Below are 22,982 nucleotides of genomic sequence, written 5' to 3' on the forward strand. Positions count from 1 at the left end.
GCAAATTACACATTGATAATGAGACCGGCCCTTAATAAACATAAAAAAAAACTAAATAAAAAATGTTCTCTTGTATAGAGTAAAATATACGAAAAATTTATTTTATATTAAGTTCTTTCAAAATAAAATCGATATGTTTATATTAGTCTATGTGGAACCGACATTTTTTTTTTAATTTTACATTTAATACATAATTTTTTTTTTCAGTTTTACTTCATAATATAATATCTTTTCGGTGGAACCAATTTTTTGATAGAAATTTGTGATTTTTTTATTAATTTATTTCATATTGTTTTTATAACCGACTTCAAAGAAATTAAAAATGTTAAATATTTTTATACTTTTTGATTAATTCTTAAACCAATTTTTATGTATATACTATGGAATAACTTAATGAAATATTAAATTGAATGAAACTGAACTGAAGCATCGTATTACTGTCCCACAGCTGGGCAAAAACCTGTTCTATATAAGAGAAAGAGCTTAACCCACCAGTCACCACGCTCCATAGTGGTAACGTAGAATTTATCTTTGTGAAAAAACTTTCAAAATCTATCTAAAAGTTATTTGAGTTAATACATTTTAAGCAAGAAAATCAAATGACTTCTCTTTATAATATTAGTTAACATTTTAATTACTTTTAAAGTCGGTTGTATTACATAAAAATGTTTATAAAACATGCACATGCTTATTCCTTATTTTCCTTCATCTGTGGATTTTGCTCAGTGTAGACTATTTCTGCGTATTCCGTGGAGGGCGGGGGTGGTTTATCTGCGTTCTGCTCCCCTAACGCCAGTTCAGCATAAACCACCCCTTTCTTGTCTTCTGATAATGCCTGTAATTTTGTTATAAATATCCAAATAAATTTTAATAAAAAAGTTAAAATAATGAAAATTGCAGGTTCAATAAGTGTTTAATGGAAAAACTCATAAAAATATAAAATAATAAAATATTGATGTTTATTTCTAACTAGCTGTGCCCGCGACTTCGTCCGCATTAAATTTAACAAAAGTTATTGTTCAGTTTGCAGCGTAATAAAATAAATAAATTTCTAGCCTTAGTTATTCCTTACTACATCAGCTATCTGCCATTGAAAGTCCCGTCAAAATTCATTCAGCCATTTCAGAGATTAGCCGAAACAAACAAACAGACAGACAGACAGAAAGACGAAAATTGTAAAAAAATTATTTTGGTAAATGTACCGTGTATACGTATCCATATTTATTAAAAAGCGGTTATTTTAATATTACACACAGAAACTCCAATTTTATTTGTATAAATAACCTCCTCCTAGATCAGAGGTTCCCAAACTTATTTCGTCTACTGCCCACTAAGAGAATAAATTATTTTATAGTGCTTATTTTATAGTATAGTAGCAATCTCTTCTTTTTGATGAATAGTAGTTAATGTTCACAAGTTGTAGTCGAGAGTCCTTATAGATTAAATGACAAATCACCCCTAAGCCTCTACACAACGCCACCATTTTTTTTTTGTTCTAGGTCTCTTACCGCCCTTTAGTACTGCAGCGCCCACAAGGGGGCGTTATCGCCCACTTTGGGAAATACTGTCCTAGATGGGAAGAGGTTTATACCCAGAATTGGTATATTACAGGCTAATCTAATAAGTTTTAGTGCTAAAATACTTTTGAAATACTAAAATTAAGTTGAATCAATGATTAAGTACTTTGCAATATTCAAGTGTACGCAAAGTGGTTATTTGCAATAATCGTAATAACTATAAGTCTATTGAAAAAGCCTGTAAACTTATGACTGTCTACTAAAAGTGACCTGTCACAATATTATCCTGTTACAATTATTATTTTTACTGTATTTAATTTATTTAATATACAGTTTTTTTAAATACTTAATATTGTTTTAAGTTACGATCATCTCATATAATTTTTAATTGTAAATGACAGTGCTTTTAAAGCCTACTTGAACAGAGAAATTCTTGATTGATTGATCAAACATAAAATATTATTATTCAACGAATATAAGAAAGGAAATTAAATGGAAAAGGTTCTTTAAAAAACGAGTGTGCTGAGTGAACACACGATTGAAGTAAAATTTCTTTAGCTCCATCAACTTGTATCTCCCTCTCCACTTCCGTTCGCCTCGCCCGATCACACTTTTCGTAACGCTCTCGTCACGCATTAACCTGCTTATTCCACAAGTCAAGAGTACGTAAAGAAGTTTTACTTCAAAAATGAAATGTTGTCAACCGCAATAAAAACAGGAATTTTGTAGTGTGTAAGTAGGTGTTATAAGTATTAGTGTAAGTGTGTTTAAATAAGTACCTATATAAAATGTGTAATGTTATATATTGAGGGGCAGTAATAAACCAGATTTGTATAGATCAAGTCGTTTCCATATCTCCCATGACATAAGCTTATTATATACTTTATTGCACTAAAAATAATGTACAGAAAATTATACATAAAGTTGATGGCAAAGGTGAACTTATCTCTAGAAGAGATCTCTTCCAGTCAACCAATGGTCATGAGAGAGTGTCATATAGCGGGGAACACAGTGCAAGAATTAATAACGTAATAGCTAAAGAACTGTAATATATTACATACTTACAGGTATAAATACATACACTTACATAGATACATACATATATATATATATATATATATATATATATATATATACATACGTATACATACATACGTACGTACACACATAAATACAAATATATGATATAATATTATAGGTAATTATATACTTACATATTCATTAAGTAGATGATTGTAAATTGAGTTGAGAAATAAAATGCTCCTTTAATTTACGTTTGAAGGAAACAAGGGAAGGACTCTTTTGAATGCTTTCTGGGAGTTTGTTCCACAGTAAAGATAGTAAGAGTGTAAGCTTACAATTTGTTGTAAGTTATTTTATGGTAGTATCATACGTTACCTTATCATCGATCTCCTGAATAGGTTCGGTGGCCTGCACCCTGTCCCTCCCCCGCGGTAGCGCCGCTCGGACTCGTGCCGTCAGCGCGCTCAGCCTCGACTTCTGCCCCGCCGCGCTCTCCGTGTCGCTACTGACGCGGAATATTACAAATTATGCGGAATTTACAAATTTTGCGGAATTTTACAAAATTTGTGGAATTTCACAAAGTTTTGGAATCTTACAAATAATTGCCGAAAAGCATGATATTATTAGTATATATGTGTGTAAGGCGAGCCATATAATAGATTAATTTATAAATGATAGCAATGACGTGTTATCTCGCTAGCACTCTATGTACATCCGTTTTTTTAATATCTTTAACACACACACGGTCGTGTTCCTGAAGTAGGAAAGTAATTGTCTGTTTTGGGTAACAGTTGATTATATATCATATACTTTTTAAATATAAATACAATAACATATATACTTTTATTACACCTATTTAGGGGTCGGGAACTCAACCTCGACACCGCGTTGGCGCGACGGTCACAGCCATGGATTGTACCTGTTGCGCTGGCGGTTGCGGGTTCGATCCCCGCACATGACAAACATTTGTATTGGCCATACAGGTGTTTGCCGTGGTCTGGGTGTTTGTGCAGTCCTTGTGGGTCTCCCCACCGTGCCTCGGAGAGCACGTTAAGCCGTCAGTCCCGGTTGTTATCGTGTACACCTGATAGCGATCGTTACTCATAGTAGGAAATATATCCGCCAACCCGCATTGGAGCAGCGTGGTGGATTAAGCTCTGATCCTTCTCCCACATGGGGAAAGAGGCCTATGCCCAGTAGTGGGATATTACAGGCTGAAGCGAATTTTAACTCAGCCTCATGAACGGAAAGCACGATCAGTGACAACTGCGCCAACGGGCAATTCAAATACAAAATAATAATGAACGACGACCGTGTACGTATGTATGTTACATAACTATATTTTATTAGTTAAATATGGAAAAGTAGAAGAGGCTTAAAAACTTCACCCTTGAAATGACAGTTAAATCGGGGAAGAAAGCGCACATATTTCCCAGGATCAGTATTAATTTGTTATTTTATAAAGGATTCGTTTAAATCATTCCATTGTGTTAATTTTTATATGTCACCGTATTGAACATTGTCGATTTGCAATTCATTTGAATCCGCATAAAATTAAATTGTAAATACAATAGCAACACAAGAACAATATTAAGGTTTAGACCAGATCGTTAATAAACTAACAATGTCCAAAGTGGTTTTTGGTGACAAAAATTTTAACCACCAATACGTATATCTACAAAAGTTTAATGTATTTTTTGAATATTGCGGTCATTGGAATTAGGTTTAAAATTTTAAACTTTCATAATCATTAACGAAACATATCTGAAATATCGGGAACTTAAAAAATCCAACAAAAATATGATTAATTTCCGCGTTTTAAATATAAATCAGGGTTCAAAATATAGAGTAGATACATATATTTGTACTTCCCGTATAGTATACTGAACAGTTACTATAACCTTCGATTTAGGACACTAAAGTTCAAATTTTGACATCATCTTTTTTTTTAAATTGTACTAAAATACTGTCTCTAGTGGACCGTTACAGTCAAATCGTAGGCCATAGGAACTGGCTGTTAGTCTATTTGTATGTATATATTGTTTCCACAAACATACGTTTTAGCAGGTAGCCCCACGCTCTCTAAAAGCACGTCCCCAGCTGGCGTCCTTACAACAAACAAGCGAATATTTACAAAGCGTTAAAGATTATCCTATTCTAAATCATTTTTATTAAGCTTTTAAAATTTTATTTTATTTTTAAGTCGACAAAAAAAGGGTAATTTGAAATTTTCAAAAGTAACCACTTCCTTTTCAAATGTTTCTACTGAGGATTAAAACCAATTTAATTTCCTTCAGACCAAGTCTAAAATAATTGAAATTCCTAATAAAATCTAAGTTGGTATGTAGTTAAAAAAAAAAAAAAAAAAACTATTAAAAACGAGTACTTTTTTTTTACTTTGTGTTGCGGAAGGTGCAATTGAAGGAAAATGGAATTGACTTATTTTTAAAATTATCTCTTGAGATAAGCACCAAATTATTCGGTATCTGCCATTTGTCCAATCACATACCAAAAAAAAAATTGCATTGCTAAAAATCAATTTCAGTATAATAATTAAATTAAACACTATCTTATAATTTTTTTCTTAAAAAACTGAAAATACACGGTGTAGAAACTATAGGGTACGTTTATATACATATTTATTTAAACAACCCTCAGCCCTTATTAGCACAGCCCACTTATTATTTACAATGTTAAAGTAATCTTTGGTTGTCGGTACTTACGATTCACCAGAACTTTTCGTGTGGTCATGACCTCTTCCGCCTGTAATAACATTAGTTTCAAGTAAATTGATATATATGATATAATATCATTATATATGTCTAAATGTATGTACGCATAACTTCCTAACGACTGCATCAAGTTAGATAATGCTTTTTATGTGTTTCTATTATATAAATGCTGAATAGAATAATTATTTATATATTTATTTAAGACTATTTCTCCTCAAATGTAAAATTTATCAAAATCGACTTAAGATTTTGCACTACTATTTTGGATTTTATCTTTACCAAGTAACAATTTATACAAGAGATTTGAAATATATGACTTAGGTAATCAAGTTATTTAATAACTTTTTTAACAAAAGTAGTTTGTAATTTAATGAACTGTATAAGAAACACAAAGTAAAATTTAAAATCGAAATTATTTGTACGAATGTCATTTTTTATACAATTTTCGGAATTCTACAAAGTTCACGTGAACATTATTTGCGGAATTCTACAATGTTTATTTCGCAATAATTAATTACAAATACGAACTAAATATTTATTAATGATATAGTTTTTATAAGGGTTTAATAAATAAATAAAACAAAAACGATATCTTATTTAATAAATACTTTTATATTCAATTAAAATTCATAATATAGGTTAAAAGTTCACACTTCATAAACATTTAAACATTATTATTTTTTTGCTATCTAATATTGAAATGTTTAGAAATTTCGCTATTATTGTAAAAAATTTAATTTTATATGTATATCGATGATTATTTATTAATTATGTTTAAAAGTGAAACAAGGTCAACAGACGCAACCTTCGTAATATATCTTTAGTCTCCTATGTAGTTTAGCTTGAACAGTAAACTATGTACTTGCGGAGGAATTGTTTGATAACAACAGTTCTAAGCAATCAACACTGAGATATTTCATATTAACTTAGTTTCAACTATTTAATATTATTATTTTGTGGATGTGCAAAATGGCAGTGTTTAAATACAGGTTATTATTAATTAAAATCGATACAAAAATAAATTCTTACAACGTAATTGCTTTTAATTATAAAAAAAATACTCAAAATCACAATGACGGTGACTTACGACTAACTTAAAATTAAATGTCATTTCTAATTAAAAAATAAAAAAAAATTAAAATTTTTACAAGTAAAGGATTCAATTTCGTGATTTTTTTTCGTCTCGTTCTTAATTTGTTAAAACGCGTTTTTATACGATATAAAATTACACATGTGCCTGCATTTTAACAATTAAAAATTAAAAAAAAAAATCTTAACAGAAAAAACTAACTTAATTAGTAATTAAGTAATCGAGTTAATACTAATACATGTTAGAATGAAACAACTTTTTCGGATTTTATCGCGGTTTATTAAGTTTTTTCAGATGCCCGGCGTTACGATTACGCATAGTCCTCCCGTGACAATGGTTGCTGTAAAGTATCCGAAACGTCGGGCATCTAAAAAACTTAATAAGCTGCCATAAAATCCGATAAAGTTTCATTGTGAGTGAAATTCGCGTAAACATCATAAAACTAATACATATTATATACAAAATATGCAATAATGGTGGTTCGAACACATTAATTCCTAAAATTAACACTTTTATGTACTTGTTTATATACTTAAATTATATTCATAGAGGTTGAAGGCCAAAACAATTAGTAAACAGAATACTAAATTAGTTCTGTTTCTAGCCACTAGCGGCTCTGACATCGCTTATATGAATTTGTTTTCTGAAAACTTAAGTTATTTACAGTAAACTTTCAACTGAGCTAAAACCTTTAATAATGCATCAATATACCTAATGATAGCTCTGACATAAAGATAAGTTGAATAAGTTAGACTCTATCCGCAACTCCACTGTCGAAGAGAATAGCGGAGAAGAATTAAACTTATTTTCTGCATGGAGGTGAGGTCTTTGCCCAGCAGTGGGATTATATGCTATCATTTACAGGGTTTAGTTACGTTTAGACACATTATTACGGTTTGTACACTACTGATGAAAAAAATTGCATACTTTTGATAAGTATTGAACCTCTATAAAAATACAAAATTACATAAAAATGGCAATAACATACAAAAATACATACGCATAAAGTTTTCATACAACGAAAACTGACCGAGACATCAATTTTAAATGCATAACCGAACGAAATTAGTGAAGTAGGTCATTTTTAAATATCAAAATTAATTTTTATTATAACCTAACATTATTTTAGTTTTGAAATTTTTTAATAATATCTTAACTACAAACTGCGATGGGATTCGTTGTGAGATTCTTATTTATACAGGCGTGGATTCAGGACTTTAATATAAGAGAAAGAGGTGAGAGGGGATTGCTATATTTTTTTTTTTTTAAATAGCATATAACGAAGAAGTGGTATTCGAGAAAAGGTAGGTAGATCCAGATATTTTGTCACATTTTAAAGTGATCACTAAATAGAACACACAACATAACAATTACACAGACAACATAACAATTTCCACTGTAAAACATATCATTAGCGAAATAATGGTGTCAAAATGAAAAAAAATAAAAAAAATAAACGAAAAGCCATCGTTTGTATCACAAAGTAATGCAGTTTTATTTATATACTACATAATAAATGTTTCTCCGTATGTTAAGCCTGTATTCAGTATGTACTAAATAGATCCACGCCTGTATTTTTAAATATCTAATTATAATCAAAAGTTTATATTAAAATGACGATTTATGTAATATATGCAATATATACCCGACTACGGTATATCACAAGCAAATTTAAATATCTTTTTTATATAACTAGGTCGGCAAACAAGCTTACGGCTCATCTAATGATAAGCGATTACCGTAGCTTATAGACGCCTGCAACACCAGAATATCGCAAGCGCATTGCCGACCGTATCCCTAAACCAAGTGAAGCTCTAGTCACCTTACTCACCAACAGGAACACAATACTGCTTGAAAACAGTATTATTTAGCTGTGATCTTCTGTAAGGTCGAGGAACTACCCCAGTCGGGCTGCTCCATATTTTGAGCAGGAAATTCCTGCTGTGCCCTGTGTGGCTGTCTACTGTATGTAATGTCTACTATATTTCTTATTTTATCATTGCTGCATAAAAATAACTTTACAAAGGAAATAAAAACGTTTCTGTAATTTTTAGCAGACAAATCCACGGGGAATGTATACAGTTAAGATTTGGTTAAAAGTCATTTATTTATATAAAAGCTATATCGTAATCGGGTTTACTTAAACATTGATATTTTTAACACGTTATAGACAATAGTGTCGCTTATATATTATATAAAGGAGTCAGTATATAACAGTCTACATATGTATAGTATTATATATTGAAAAATTCGTCGTTGCGATTAAAAATTATTTAAAATAACAGTTTTATTTATATAAACGAAGAAAATTAGTAAACTACAAACTGTCACTCGTACATATAAAAAATTATTATCATCAATTTATGTGATTTTAATATGTAATACATTTAATTACAATAAATAATATTATAATATGTAATTACATAATACATTAATGATAATATGTAATTACATAATTATTATAAAACATTTATGCGAGCAATTGATTTCATGAATGCATAATTATATTTCTTTGCAATTGGAAACATTAAGTAGATTACAAATTTGACATAATTATGTATATTATGTAGTTTAAATTACATTAGCTGATTTAATAGAAAAAATCAATGATTTATAAACTTTACATTACAAACATTACATAAAAAACAGTTTTACACAAAAAATCTAATTATGTAAAAAAATTACATAAACTTTATAAAACTCGAGTGACAGCTCAGACTTACGATTTAAACGGCCGTATCCGGTTTCTTCTCGGGGTGTTTAGTGTCACCGTTGCTTATGTAATCCCCATGATCGTGGGAGGGATTCTCTGAGCCTTTGACGTCATCGTGGGGGGGTAGGGGGGCCTCGGAATCAGCTCCGTCGGGGATGTCAGTACGGTGTGACCGCCCTGTCACATACCAATACATAAGCGATCAAGAACCTTTGTTATACTTTTGTGTTAGTCAAGCGGTTTGTCTGTGCCGTGCTTCACACGTGTATGTGATTGATGAGTTTTTTTAAGAAATGTAAGGATATTATCGCTTTAATATAAGGAGCTTTGTCCACTAGTAGGGTAGTAAAATAATTAAGAATAAAGAGAACATCTATGTTCGGTTCGGTTGGTTTAATGTAATTAAATTTAACACAATTTTACAAAAATGTGCACCACGAACTAATATGGTGGCATTTTTTGTCCTATTTCATATTATTCTTTACTTTATAATTTGATTAATCATTTTAAATCAAATATCTTTTAATGTTTCGATCGGTTTGAATCGAACAAGTTGGAATTTTCAAAATAGACAGGGATGATTCCCATTAAATATCTAATTTTAATTAATTTTGATAGGAATTCAACCTTTTTATTTAATGAACTGATACTGAACTTACTTTTAATTAGTGCAAATTTATTTACGATTGATATCGCGACAAGAAAATATAATTTCGTTACTTAAAATGTCGATTTAATAATTTTCACTTTAATTAATTCGTTAATCTCGCGAAAAATAAAAAATAAAATAAAAATGAAAACAATATAATATAGTCGTGACGTATTTACGATACGATACGTAACGCTTTAAGTGAACTTTTTGGTATCAACCTTTTGACTATAATACTTTCTTAATATTATAAATTTAACTAGCTGACACGGCAAACGTTGTCTTGCCGCTCAACGCTATTTAAAAATAGGGGTTGGTGGTAAATGGGTGAAAATTTAGGGTTATATGTATTTTTTAACACCAAATCATAATAAAATAAAAAAATAAATAATTTATCTAAAAAAAAATTATGTGTGGACTACCCTTAACATTTAGGGGGTGATAAATAGATGTTGTTCGATTCTCAGACCTACCCAATATGCACACAAAATTTCATGAAAATCGGTCAAGCCGTTTCGGAGGGGTTTAACTACAAACACCGCGACACGACAATTACGACACGAGATTTTTATATATTAGATTAACGCCATTTTTGACGCGAACTTGTGGAGGCCTATTTCCAGCAGTGGACTGCATTAGGCTAAAATGATGAATATTATTTAATTTAAACTTTGTTGATCAATATATATATTTTTAAGATTCCTTAAGCTTATTACAGAAAAAGAAATAATTTCTCTTCTTTCTTAAGTTTGATAGTGTAGTAAATATTAATATATTTAAATGATATGTTAATTATTGGTAATAAGGAACGTTTTATACGTAATATGAATTTATAATTGATGTAATTATTATTTAAATTTCTATCATAACATTGAGTTATGAGATTAATATTATTCAAGTAATTTAATTATGTGGAAAGTGTTATACGTGTTATACAATCACCAAAATAACCAAACATTAAACAAAACGATATATTTATGTGTAAGACAATCTTGTTATGATTAATAAGCCCATCACCAAATTATAAAAGTTTGCTTTTTTTTTGCTACAAACAAAACAACACATAAGATATATCCCTAAAAAAATAATAACAATTTTTAAATACATTTCCATGACATGCATAAGCCGCATCGACATGCGTAGGAAAGAGATAGAAACAAACAAATTAATGAAGGAAGAGAGACAGAAATACATGCTCCAATTAGTAAGTTCATAAATCATGCTTATTTATAGTTCTTTCAAGTCTTGATCGCTTTAAATATTGCTACGTGACATAACAATAAAATCAATTTGAAATACATAATAAGACCTTAATTTAAATATAATAAAAACACTGCCAAATTACAATTTCATCCAGATGCGTGAAAATGTTTATAAAGCGTAAATGAGTGATGTATTTGCCGATTGTTTTTGAATAAAAATTTCAAATTTACCTATCGATTCTCCCGCGCGGCTGTCGGAAAATTATTATAAAGTAAAATTTTAATAATCTTAAGAAATACATGCCTATAACTAAAGAATAGTTTAAGCTTTGAAGCATTATCTATAATCAAAGATGCAGTCTTGCAAATATTGACAACTTTTTCATACAAGTAAAAAATAATCATCAAAAGAGAACAATTCTGGATGTTCAAAACTGAACATGCAGTATAGTTAAAACATATTTAAATTCATGCAAAACAAAAACCTGTCAATATTCCATTTTTGGTAAAAAAAAAAAACTGGGATTGTTCTTGACGATTGGACAGTAACATGATTGTGTGTTGTTTTATTAAATATTAGTAATATTTTTGAAAATATTTACCGTAAATATTGCCAAAATGTTCAAGTTATTGTTTTAAAAATTCATTATTATTCTTAATATAAATACATAGTCAAATAAAAAGTAATAAATCTTTTGATCGTGTTTATGTCCAATCGCAAGAAAAAGTTAGTTGTGAATGAACGAGGTAATTCCTAAACTAATCATTCACATGTCAATTAAAAAAAATAAATCGTCCAAACAAAAACATCCATTATTGTCTAAAAATAACTTAAAATCATAAAAAAAATTACATAATTAAAATTTACATAAAAATATTTTTATATTTTAAATTTTACATAAAAATATTTTTATATTTTAAAATTTACATAAAATATTTTTATATTTTATGTAAATTTTTAAAATAATTTTTTTTTTATTTAGACGATTATTAAACAAAACTATGTAATTGAAGTTTTCTTACCGGCAAAGCACCAGCGGTCAGTCGCCTTCGCGAAGACGACCAAAGACACGGCTATGAGTAGTAACAGAACGGCTATCACTATACCGACAATCGCACCCGCGTCTAGTTCTACGCCTGGAAAAGGGATTTTTTCACTTTATTTTTTGTATAAAAAAAAAAAAAAAAAAAAAACGATAGTTAATATATATAATATATAATATATAGAATTATATTATTTTCATATTTACGGCAAATATCCGACAACGCATGCAAAAACATGTCAAAACATAATTTTACATCAAATGCATGTTGTCATTACAAAATTTTGGACAATTTAGATCAATTAGTATTCTATAACGTAAAGAATTTGATCACTTGACACAATCCCTAAAAAAGCATTGTCACATTACTGTAATTCTATTAAACTTAAAGAAGCCAATGCTTTTTGCAAAAAAAAAAAATTAAGCAATTAGCAATAGTCGCGCAGATATGGCAATCATTTTTATATAATAATTTATTATTTTTGACATCGATTGTTGATCGCTTGCTAATTCTTATTGACTTATTACATTGAAATTAGCGCTACAGCAATTTAATAGCGATATCTGGTTAATATTTTGGTTTATTGGTTGCTCGACAGAGTCAATGTTAAAGATCGCTTGGGTACTTTAAGTTTGCAACTTGACAGCAATGGTTGCTCAATTCTTGCTATCGCTTAGCTATAGCCACAAAGGTATAAATAAAATATACAACATGACAATAATATAAAAGGTACGTTGTTTTATGTCACTTATATAGATAACAGCGTATGTGTTATTTTCTACTAAAGATTTATGCACTAATACAATAGTTATTTTTAGTTTGAATACTTATAATTCATTTTTAACTACATTTCGAACAACGAACGCATGCATGCATATTTATTGTCCAAACAGTATCACTTTAATCTCACTTTAATCTAATCATGCGTTTTAAGTTAAACAAACATACTACACATCTTTCTATATTTATATAATGCTCAATGTTGCAATAATTAAAAAAAAATCGAATAAATTTGTGTCCCCATTTCTCTTTTTTTTGGCATGCTACGAATTGTACTGAATTGAACGTAAGCAATTGAAATTGATACTTAATTACAAAAATGTTCTTTTCTATCTTTCATTCATTCAGCCTCCAATATCCCACTGCTGGGCATAGGCCTCTTTCTCCATGTAGGGAAAGGATTTGGGCTTAATTCACCACGCTACTCCACTGCGGGTGGGCGTATATGTTCCCTACTATATAACGCTATCAAGTATTTATGATAACAACCGGGACCAACAACTTAACGTGCTCTCTGAGACACGATGGGGAGACCCAAGAGGACAAAAATCCAAACCGGAAAGTTTTTTTTTTTTAATACAAATATCCATCCGAGCGGGAATCGAACCCGCCATGTTTTAGGCGGTTTTAGGCGGTTACTCGCACCACTACACTAATGCGGTTGTTACATATGAAAATGTTTTGTCAGTAATATTATATCATCCTACTAATATAACAGATGCATAAGTTTGTGAGGATGGATGGATATTTGTTACTCTTTTACGCAAAACCTAACATCATTATTTTATTTATTTTCTCCCATAATTCTATTCTGAAATTATCATTACGAATCAATTTTAAGTCAATATACATATGTTTAACATACATACACGATTATCTGTTCCTAGGATAAACAACTTGTGCCCAATATTGTACATTACAGATATATTTGTAATAAGTCTACATTATAAACTCTGGAGAGTCTGTTTGTAATATTAAAATAACCGTTTTTACTAAATGCATATTGGACGTATGCACTGTACATAATTACCAAAATAGCATTTTCACAATTTTTGTCTGTCTGTCTGTTCGTTCTGGCTCATCTCTGAAATAGCTGGACCGATTTCGATGTGACTTTCATTGGTAGATAGCTGATGTGATAAGTAGTAACTTAAGCTACTTTTATTTTAGAAATTTATTTATTTTATAACTCTGCGAACTGAACAATAACTTTTTTGTTATATTCCACGCGAAGTCGCGGGCACAGCTAGCACTACATATAAATAATAAATATATAATAGACCCAGAATTTTGATGGGAATCGAACCCACAGTGTACCCACACGTGTAGCAAAAAGTAGGGTAGTTGTAAATTATTTCAAACCAGTACTAAAACAAATAAAACTCAAACATATTTCTACATATAAAGTCTAGTCTAGACCTAAACATGCAGATAAACTAAGTAAAACCATTACTCGATGCATGTTTTAACGTCTTACCATATATTTCGAGTATAAGAAATGTTGCTTTTGTTTTGCGTGCTGTTGGAAATATATTACATGTAATTATATATTTTATAAAAGCTAAAAACTAGTACTAAGCACTTGTGATTGTAAATATGATAGTGTTTTAACGACAAATTAATTATTATTGTACTAATTTGTCGTTAAATTAACAATATACTATATCAAAACAATGATATACTCGTATATATAAGGAAGGCCCCCTAGGTACAAGGGGCCTTAATGTGATTTTTAATACGGTTAATTACACAAAGCACATATTTTTTGAGAGACATAATTAACAATGGATTAATTTGCAGATTTTTTGAGAGGCATAATTAACAAATTTTTATTTGAACATAACTGTTATTATATAAAGTCAAAAAATAGTGCTTTATCGACTAATACATACAAGGCCCCCTGATTACAAGGGGCCTTGGATATATTACATATCATAAACTGTATTTGAGTGCATGAGTGAGTTAAAACGTTTAGTAGGACGCGTTGTTTATAAAACGACTTTTTTCAACTTAGCATTTTATCTATTAACTATAAAACTATATATAATTACAAAATTAATTTTATATACAATTTTCTATCAATAACTCATCTAAATCATATCACAATAGTTTAATAATTTTATATCTATTTGTTACAAAATTTTATCAAAATGTGTATCTTACCGGCCGGTTCATCCATAGTGCTGAGTCTCAGAGCGAACTCTTCTCTACCCAAATCATTGGTAACTCTTAAGTAGTAAGTACGATCGACGTCCTCCTTGGCTACTCTAGTCAAGACTAGTGTTATGTTGTAATATCCGCTACCCTGTTGGAAAAAGTGTGATGCTATTACCATAATATACAATTGATGGCAACAAGTTAAAATCTTAAGTAGATAAGAAATTACTTGATTTTTATTTAAATAATAATACATTAAGGAAACAGGAAATGATATCATTACAGCCTATACAGTCCACTGCTGGACATAGGCCTCCACAAGTTTACGCCAAAAATAACGTGAACTCATGTGTTTTGCCCATAGTCACCACCCTGGCCAGCCGGTTGGTGACCGCAGTACTGGCTTTGTCGCACCAAAGACGCTGCTGCCCGTCTTCGGCCTGTGTATTTCAAAGCCAGCAGTTGGATGGTTACCCCGCCATCGGTCGACTTCTTAATTTCCAAGATGGTTATGGAACCTTGTTATCCCTTAGTCGCCTCTTACGACACCCACGGGAAGAGAGGGGGTGGCTAAATTCTTTAGTGCCGTAGCCACACAGCACAGGAAATGATAAGTTATTGACAATTGTTATATTTCCAAAATGGTGTGATAAATTTTTATGGTTGATATTTACCATATTTGTTAGACATTTTTTTTTTTTATACAAAATATAAATATAAATAGACATTTTGAGTTCCTGATATTTCAGCACTGTGCCCGCCATTTATATCTAAATCATTATCAATTTTTAATCAAACTTACCAAATGAAAAGGCTCCAAGGCAACAATAGAGTGTTCTTCGTTACTCATAGGAGGCACTAAGACTAGATCCCCTACAGTCCACTCGGTTAAAGGCAGAGGGTTAGCCCTTACTGTGACATTCAAACGTCCTTCAGCACCTAACTTCAGACCGAAGATCGTTATGGGACCTGAGTCTAGACGTTTTGGTGGGTCTGGAAAGAAAAATTAGCGTTAAATTATGTAGTTACAAGTTAAAGTTAAAAAGCCGACCGATGGTGGGATAACCATCCAACTGCTGGCTTTGAAATACACTGGCCGAAGACGGGTAGCAGCGTCTTTGGTGCGACAAAGCCAGCCCTGCGGTCACCATCCCGCCGCTCAGCGTGGTGACTATGGGCAACACACGAGTTGAACATGAGGTGAACTTGTGGAGGCCTATGTCCAGCAGTGGACTGCGATAGGCTGAAATGATGATGATGATGATGATGATGATGCGGTGGACCGATTTCGATTATTCTTTACATAACTTACTACTACAGCTTTAGTTTTTTTGGTTTATAAGATAATCAATAAAGTTGCCATTTTTGGACATTGTTTGAATATTTCTCGTGTTTAAGATATTTTTTGTGTTTAAGATTTTAGTGGCAAAACGGTTGGAAATTTACTACATAAATAATGTTCATTTACCGTATAATAACAAATAGAGAATTAGGTCATTAGAGCGATATCTACTAAACTACTTAAAAAAATGCTCCGTGCGTTGTTAAAGAGAAATAAGTCTTAACACACTTTTATCTAAAAGACAAAGTTTGAATTAGTAACACTTTAAGTATATAGTGGTCGTCTGTTGCTCCTACGTTATACAGTTTTATAGGTAACTGAATTATTATAATATTTTCCTGTAACCAGAAAAAAATGAATGAAATATTGTGTAATTTATTTCCTAACTAGCAACCCACCCCGGCTTCGCACGGTTGCAAAAACTATCAGTGTTCCTCTAATATATTATTCATGTATTATACATAAAAACCTTCCTCTGGAATAATTCTATTTACTAAAGAAAAGCGCATCAAAATCCGTTGCGTAGTTTTTTTTTTTTTACAAGTGATATACATCCCCGGGCTTATGAACCCATGTCCTTTTTTATTCTAAAAACATGCAATTTTTATTTTTATTTTTTTTTATTTCAAGGTAGGCGTTACTCAGCAACATCGCTGTTTAAGTTAGACAATGTTTTTAATGTCTCCAAAAGAGACGTGAGTCCACCGACCGGTTCTTATTCCTAATGTATGGTACAATTTCTGTTTTTTTTTTGTTTTTTTATTATTATTATTATTATTTCCTTATAATACTATACTTATATCTAGCTTCATCTTACATTATTTACATGCGTAATCGTTTTCTTAAAAATATATATATATATATTTTTTTTTTTAATATTATCTATCCGTTGCGTAGTTTTAAAGATCTAAGTATACAGACAGCGGGAAGCGACTTTGTTTTATACTATGTAATGATACAGTTACTGTATAGACTAAGGGGACAAGCGCATACTAACCCCCACCCCTCTCCAGGAACTATGGCTACCGTATCACATCACAAGAAAAAAATATTACTTGAGAGCAGTATTTGTCTGTGATCTTCCGTTATTTTAGAGATACTTCCACAGACAGTCTGCTACATTTTGAGCTTAACTGACTTGAACCTACCTCATGGATAAATAAGAATATAACACTCCTTGTAACTTTTACCTCGACCTTACAGAAGATCACAGCCAAATAACACTGCTGACGTAGTGTTGTGTTCCTGTGTGAGTAGGAGTAGCTCCTGGACAGGGTCGGTGATAGGGTCAGCAACGTTCTTATAATTTTTCTGGTGTTGAAGGCCTGGTAGGATTACCATCAGGTGAGCTGTACGCTTGTTTGCCGACCTAGTTGTATAAAAAAAATACTCACAATGTACAACCAACTGTCTAGCGGCTTCCCTAGGACCTTCCAGAGCTTCATGTTCCGATCGGCAGACCAGCTTTTTGCCATTATCTTCAGGAGACAGAGTCCTGGAGACGTTCTGACTGATCGTCTGGAGGTCACTGCCTGGTTCTGAGGTTATTATTGGCTGATGGACGCCAACAAGGAGTTGCTCATCGTCTGGAATGAAATTTTTTCTAATATTAGCATACGTTAATAAATGCTTTACTGTCAAGGACTAACTAGGATAGGAATAGGAATATATTCATTACAGCCTATACAGTCCACTGCTGGACATAGGCCTCCACAAGTTTACGCTAAAAATAACGTGAACTCATGTGCTTTGCCCATAGTCACCACGCTGGACAGGCGGGTTGGTGACCGCAGTACTGGCTTTGTCGCACCAAAGACGCTGCTGCCCGTCTTCGGCCTGTGTATTTACAAGCCAGCAGTTGGATGGTTATCCCGCCCCACCGGTCGGCTTTTTAAGTTCCAAGTTGGTAGCGGAACTGTGTTATTCCTTAGTCGCCTCTTACGACACCCACAGAATGAGAGGGGGTGGCTATATTTTTGAGTACCGTAGCCACACAGTACATAGGAATAGATTCCTATAGCAAGGTTTATTTCGCTAATGTTATTTAGAATGGAGTAGATATAAAATTTGATTGGTATTAGTTTTTCTAAAGTATTTGAGTGGTTTATTCTTTAAGGTTTTTTACATCATCAGGCGTATCAAGTTGAATCTCATATAAACATTTGTTCACTTGTGGGATATTTATTTTATTTTACCGAATGATAAATTAATAAATACATATGTACGATTTTATTTTTGTGTTACCCACACATTAGGAATTCTAAACATTTTTGAATATCATATCAAAAATTGCCCGCTCCAGCGGGGTCCGAACCCGCGTCTCCGACTGACCGTGTCGGCGCTCTAGCCAATTAAGCTATTGAACGATGTACCCGCTAGAGCGAAATTTTTGATATGATGATTTTTATTTTCGGTTTAAGCGAACCGTGGCGCCGTCTATAGTAATACATATTTAAGTAAATTTTCCATATAAAATAGTTAAAGTTATAATAGAAGTAGGTAAAGAAAATTAATCGATAAACGTGTCCTGATTTCAATTTTGATGTTTGACTTACCTAAATACCAAGTTATTCTGGCAGCTGGCCTGCCGTTAGGAACGATGCACTGCGCCATGAAGCCATCCCCCTCTTTGAAGGTAGGTTGTGGGGGGGCGATCAGTTGAGGGTTTGCGGGAGCTCCTTTAAAGATAAAAATATATATATTTTTTATAACATACTTATTTTAACAGATTGAATATAGACGACTTTATTACTTGATTCGAATATTTTATGATTTTGTTGTTTTATTATGGAAATGATCAAAGATTCTACTTTTTGGAACGAAGTTCCTTACGGCAGGCTTGACAATTGGCTGGGCGAGCGAACTGAAAAAAATGTGATACTAAAACCGTAAGAAAAATATAGAACGGAAGTGACGTAATATCAGTCACACGACTGTATAATATGACGTTTGTAAAACAAAAAAATATTACTAGTAAACTTTTTTTTTTAATTATTTATGTAATTTTATACTGTCGACAAAAATAAATAAAGCCATATGTTTTTTTATTTCACTTAATAGTTTGAATTATTATTATTATTTTGTTTGATTCATTTTATTTTACGGTATTTGTTATTTTCTAAAATACTAAATTTCCTAAATACAATTATGTACTTAATTAAAAACTAAACAACAAAATTAAAAAAAAAAAATCCAGAACTAGAAAATATATATATAATTCAACATTTTTTTTTCCTAACTGGTGTCCCATGACACCACATAATTTTTCTAATTTTGTAAGTTTTAAAGTTATCATATGATTAGTTAATTACGTATTACGGTTACTAAGAATTAATTGGCCATGAGGCGTGGTTAAGCTGAGTGACAGCTATGATTCACTATTTTCTATTAACATACAGTATATTATGTAAATATGTATTACAGTATAGTGTGTAATTGACTGAAAGATTTGTTTACGATCTCTAATTTATTTTATGTTGGTAAATTTGTCTAACTCTTTCATGTAAGTACAACATAAGGTTAAAGCTGATAGATACTGTACCCATAACCGAATTTTGTTCAATATTACACATTTTTGAAATAAAGTTGAAATAAATAAATAAACGAATATTTTAAACCGACAAAAAGCGGCTAAGTGCGAGTCGGACTCACGCACCGAGAGTTCCGTACAAAAATTATTAATAATATTTCTATTATATGATGTAACTAAAAATTTATGCTTTACGCAATTTTTCCTTTATCTGTGCTTTAAGACGTTGCTTTGTACCAAATTTCAAGATTCTGACTTCACGGGAAATACCCTGTAGGTTTTGATTCCTTTGCGAGTGTCGAAATTTGCAGCATAAACGGCTGTATCTTTTGATTGCGTTGGCTTAGAAGTTTGATTTTTTCACAGTTCTAAGGTACGGTAGACCTGTGTATTTGATATGAATTTCAGTTTCATACCTCGACATGTTTCTGAGAAAAAGGGTCTTGACAGACAGACGGACAACAAAGTGTTCCTATAAGGGTTCCGTTTTTTTATTTCGAGGTACGGAACCCTAAAAATCTAGACACAAATATCTACTACTACATTTTTTTATGTAAAATTTGTACCAAAAGCCTTTTCGATGACGTTTGGTATAAAAATAAACTTTAAAACTGAAAAATAACCAGTATTAATAGGTTTTTTGCGTACAAAAACTATGCGTCATATAAAATTGTTCAGAACTACACCGACTGGTGAGCAGTATGAACTTTTATCGCGTAGTTTTAAATTCGTTCGTAACGCCCGTAAAATAAATAAAGCTTATAAAAAATTATCATCGTATTTACGTGCGGTTTTACCCGATATTTTTTTTTTTTAATTCCTATTATATCTCGTGCAAATTATTATTATTATTATTAAGCTATTAATTTATCCTTAACATGCAATAAACCAGCTATTTTTAGTAAATCATGCATATTAAGTTATCTTTTTTTTTTATTAAGGATCTCTTTTCGAGTATAGGCCTAGGTATTTTACTGCAAAGTTTTCTATCTTTGGCTTTTGACCGTCCAGTTGTCTCCTGCTATATTTATAATCTCATCAAGTCACTTGTCAGGGAGCCTACCCTGTGTTCGTTTTCCAAGCGGACCAGGCCAGTGAGTTGCTTTGTCGAACCATCGATCTGAGTTCATACATGCTATGACGCCCGCCCATCTCCACTTTAGATGTTAATTACACAATTTTTGTTCATTCACTCAAGTTCAAAAACATTTTTTTAAACTATAGTTTCTAAATTCACACAATGTTAAAACAGATTTTTTTCTTTCAAATATTACTTTGATTAAATTTAACTAGTTAATTTTAGAAGATATCGTCTTTAATTTTATGTATTTATGTATTAAACGTGATCTCACGTTGGGTATCAAGTTTTTGCTAGACTTTTTTAATTACTTATAACACTATTAGAGCTTGATTTATCGTTTGCTGATTATTTATCTGGTACATATCTCACTGATAAAATTATAATACAGATTCTAAGGTTTCTGTTATATTTTAACTAATAACTTACTGCACTAAGTAATTTTACTATAGTCATTATAGTACAGGAAGTTCGCAAGGGCGAATCTCTAAAAGCGATCTCTTCCAGTCAACCCATGATAGTGAGTGTTGTTGTGTGACATATACATACACATACATATATACATCTCATACATCTATAGTGATTTTGGAAAGCAGATAATTCTTAATTTTTTTTTTTAAATTGGATAGCGATGAGCTCTCTTGAATGGCTTACTAACTTGCAACAAGCAGTCTCATTGTGCCGGTAACTTCAATGCTTCCAGTCCTGGGAGGCAATGTGCAAGATATGTTGCCGTTCCATTCTTCCTTTATACGCTTTATATGGGCCCCACATTCTCCCATCTGAAAAAGATATACAGAAAACTATTTATATGAACGATTTACTATAAAAAATGTTTTATGGTGTAATGGTGCGTGGGCCGTCGGTCCCAGTTATTTATGATACCTGATACCGATCGTTACTCATAGTAGGGAATATATCCGCCAACCCGTAGTGGAGCAATGTGGATTAAGCTCTGATCCCTCTCTTACACGGGGAAAGAGACCTATGCCCAGCAGTGGGCATATTACAGGCTGAAACGTTAACGTTTTAATGTATAGTGGATTGCAATAGGCTGAACTGACTAACTGAATGACTGACTACTATACTATGCATATACTGCTGTACTAAATTTTCTGTTTTTAAACTTTATCAAACCTTAAATCGTACAAAAACAATGATTCACTTTCAACAAAAACAATTGTTCACACATTATTTATTATATTAAGCTAGACTGTATACAGCATTCTCCACTTTTTTTTATATCACCAGGTCGGCAAACAAGCGTACGGCTCACCTGATGGTAAGAGATTACCGTAGCTTATAGACGCCTACAATACCAGAAGCATCGAAAGCGCGTTGTCGACCCAATCCCCAATCCCCCCCAGGAGCTCTGGTCACCTTACTCACCAACAGGAACGCAATACTGCTTGAAAACAGTATTATTTAGCTGTGGTCTTCTGTAAGGTCGAGGTACTACCCCAGTCGGGCCTGCTCCATATTTTGAGCATGAAATTCCTGCTGTGCCCTACCTCAGTTAAAGTCTTACTTGATATCTATAAAGTCTAGCGCATGAAAACGGTAAAGTGCGAGCCGTGTTATAGTAATATTATTTGTGTTGTGTTTTTAAACCCTTTAATCTCACTGGGGAGTGGAAGAAGCGTGGACCAACAGGGACTACATATTGTACCTTTGGGTACCGTTAAATGTGAAGCATTCATTTTATGTTATTATGAAACTATTTATCAATATTTGACTTTACATTGAATTATCGATTCAGCCTGTAATATGCCCACTGCTGGGCATAGGTCCTTTCCCCGTGTAAGAGAAGGATCAGAGCTTAATCCACCACACTGCTCCAATGCGGATTGGCGGATATATTCCCTACTATGAGTAACGATCGCTATCAGGTGTACGTGATAACAACCGGAACTGACGGCTTAACGTGCTCCACAAGGACTGCACAAACACCCAGATCACGGCAAACACCTGTATGGCCAATACAAATGTTTGTCATGTGCGGGGATCGAACCCGCAACCGCCAGCGCAACAGGAACAATCCATGGCTGTGACCGTTGCGCTAACGCGGCGACATTTAAAAAAAAGCATTCAATTAATATAGCGTTATAATATCGTTATATTTTTTT

At 32.0% G+C, this 22,982-nt stretch overlaps 1 protein-coding gene across 1 annotated transcript in view; it reads right to left on the minus strand.

Annotated features, from left to right (window-relative positions):
* Positions 1-327: 327 nt before the first annotated feature.
* The window catches only part of LOC123668262 (fasciclin-3), a 191,715-nt gene continuing 169,060 nt past the window's right edge, over positions 328-22,982 (minus strand). Inside the window, exons 5-14 of the mRNA XM_045602032.1 lie at positions 21,515-21,638; positions 18,805-18,927; positions 17,644-17,835; positions 15,710-15,900; positions 14,914-15,055; positions 11,950-12,063; positions 5,264-5,303; positions 4,598-4,648; positions 2,916-3,045; positions 328-835 (exon numbers count right to left, since the gene is read on the minus strand). Coding sequence (XP_045457988.1) covers positions 689-835; positions 2,916-3,045; positions 4,598-4,648; positions 5,264-5,303; positions 11,950-12,063; positions 14,914-15,055; positions 15,710-15,900; positions 17,644-17,835; positions 18,805-18,927; positions 21,515-21,638 — 1,254 coding nt within the window. The 3' untranslated portion in view covers positions 328-688. The remainder of the gene's footprint in view (positions 836-2,915; positions 3,046-4,597; positions 4,649-5,263; positions 5,304-11,949; positions 12,064-14,913; positions 15,056-15,709; positions 15,901-17,643; positions 17,836-18,804; positions 18,928-21,514; positions 21,639-22,982) is intronic.

The sequence above is a fragment of the Melitaea cinxia genome, chromosome 30, assembly GCF_905220565.1.
Source record: "Melitaea cinxia chromosome 30, ilMelCinx1.1, whole genome shotgun sequence".
NCBI lineage: Eukaryota > Metazoa > Arthropoda > Insecta > Lepidoptera > Nymphalidae > Melitaea > Melitaea cinxia.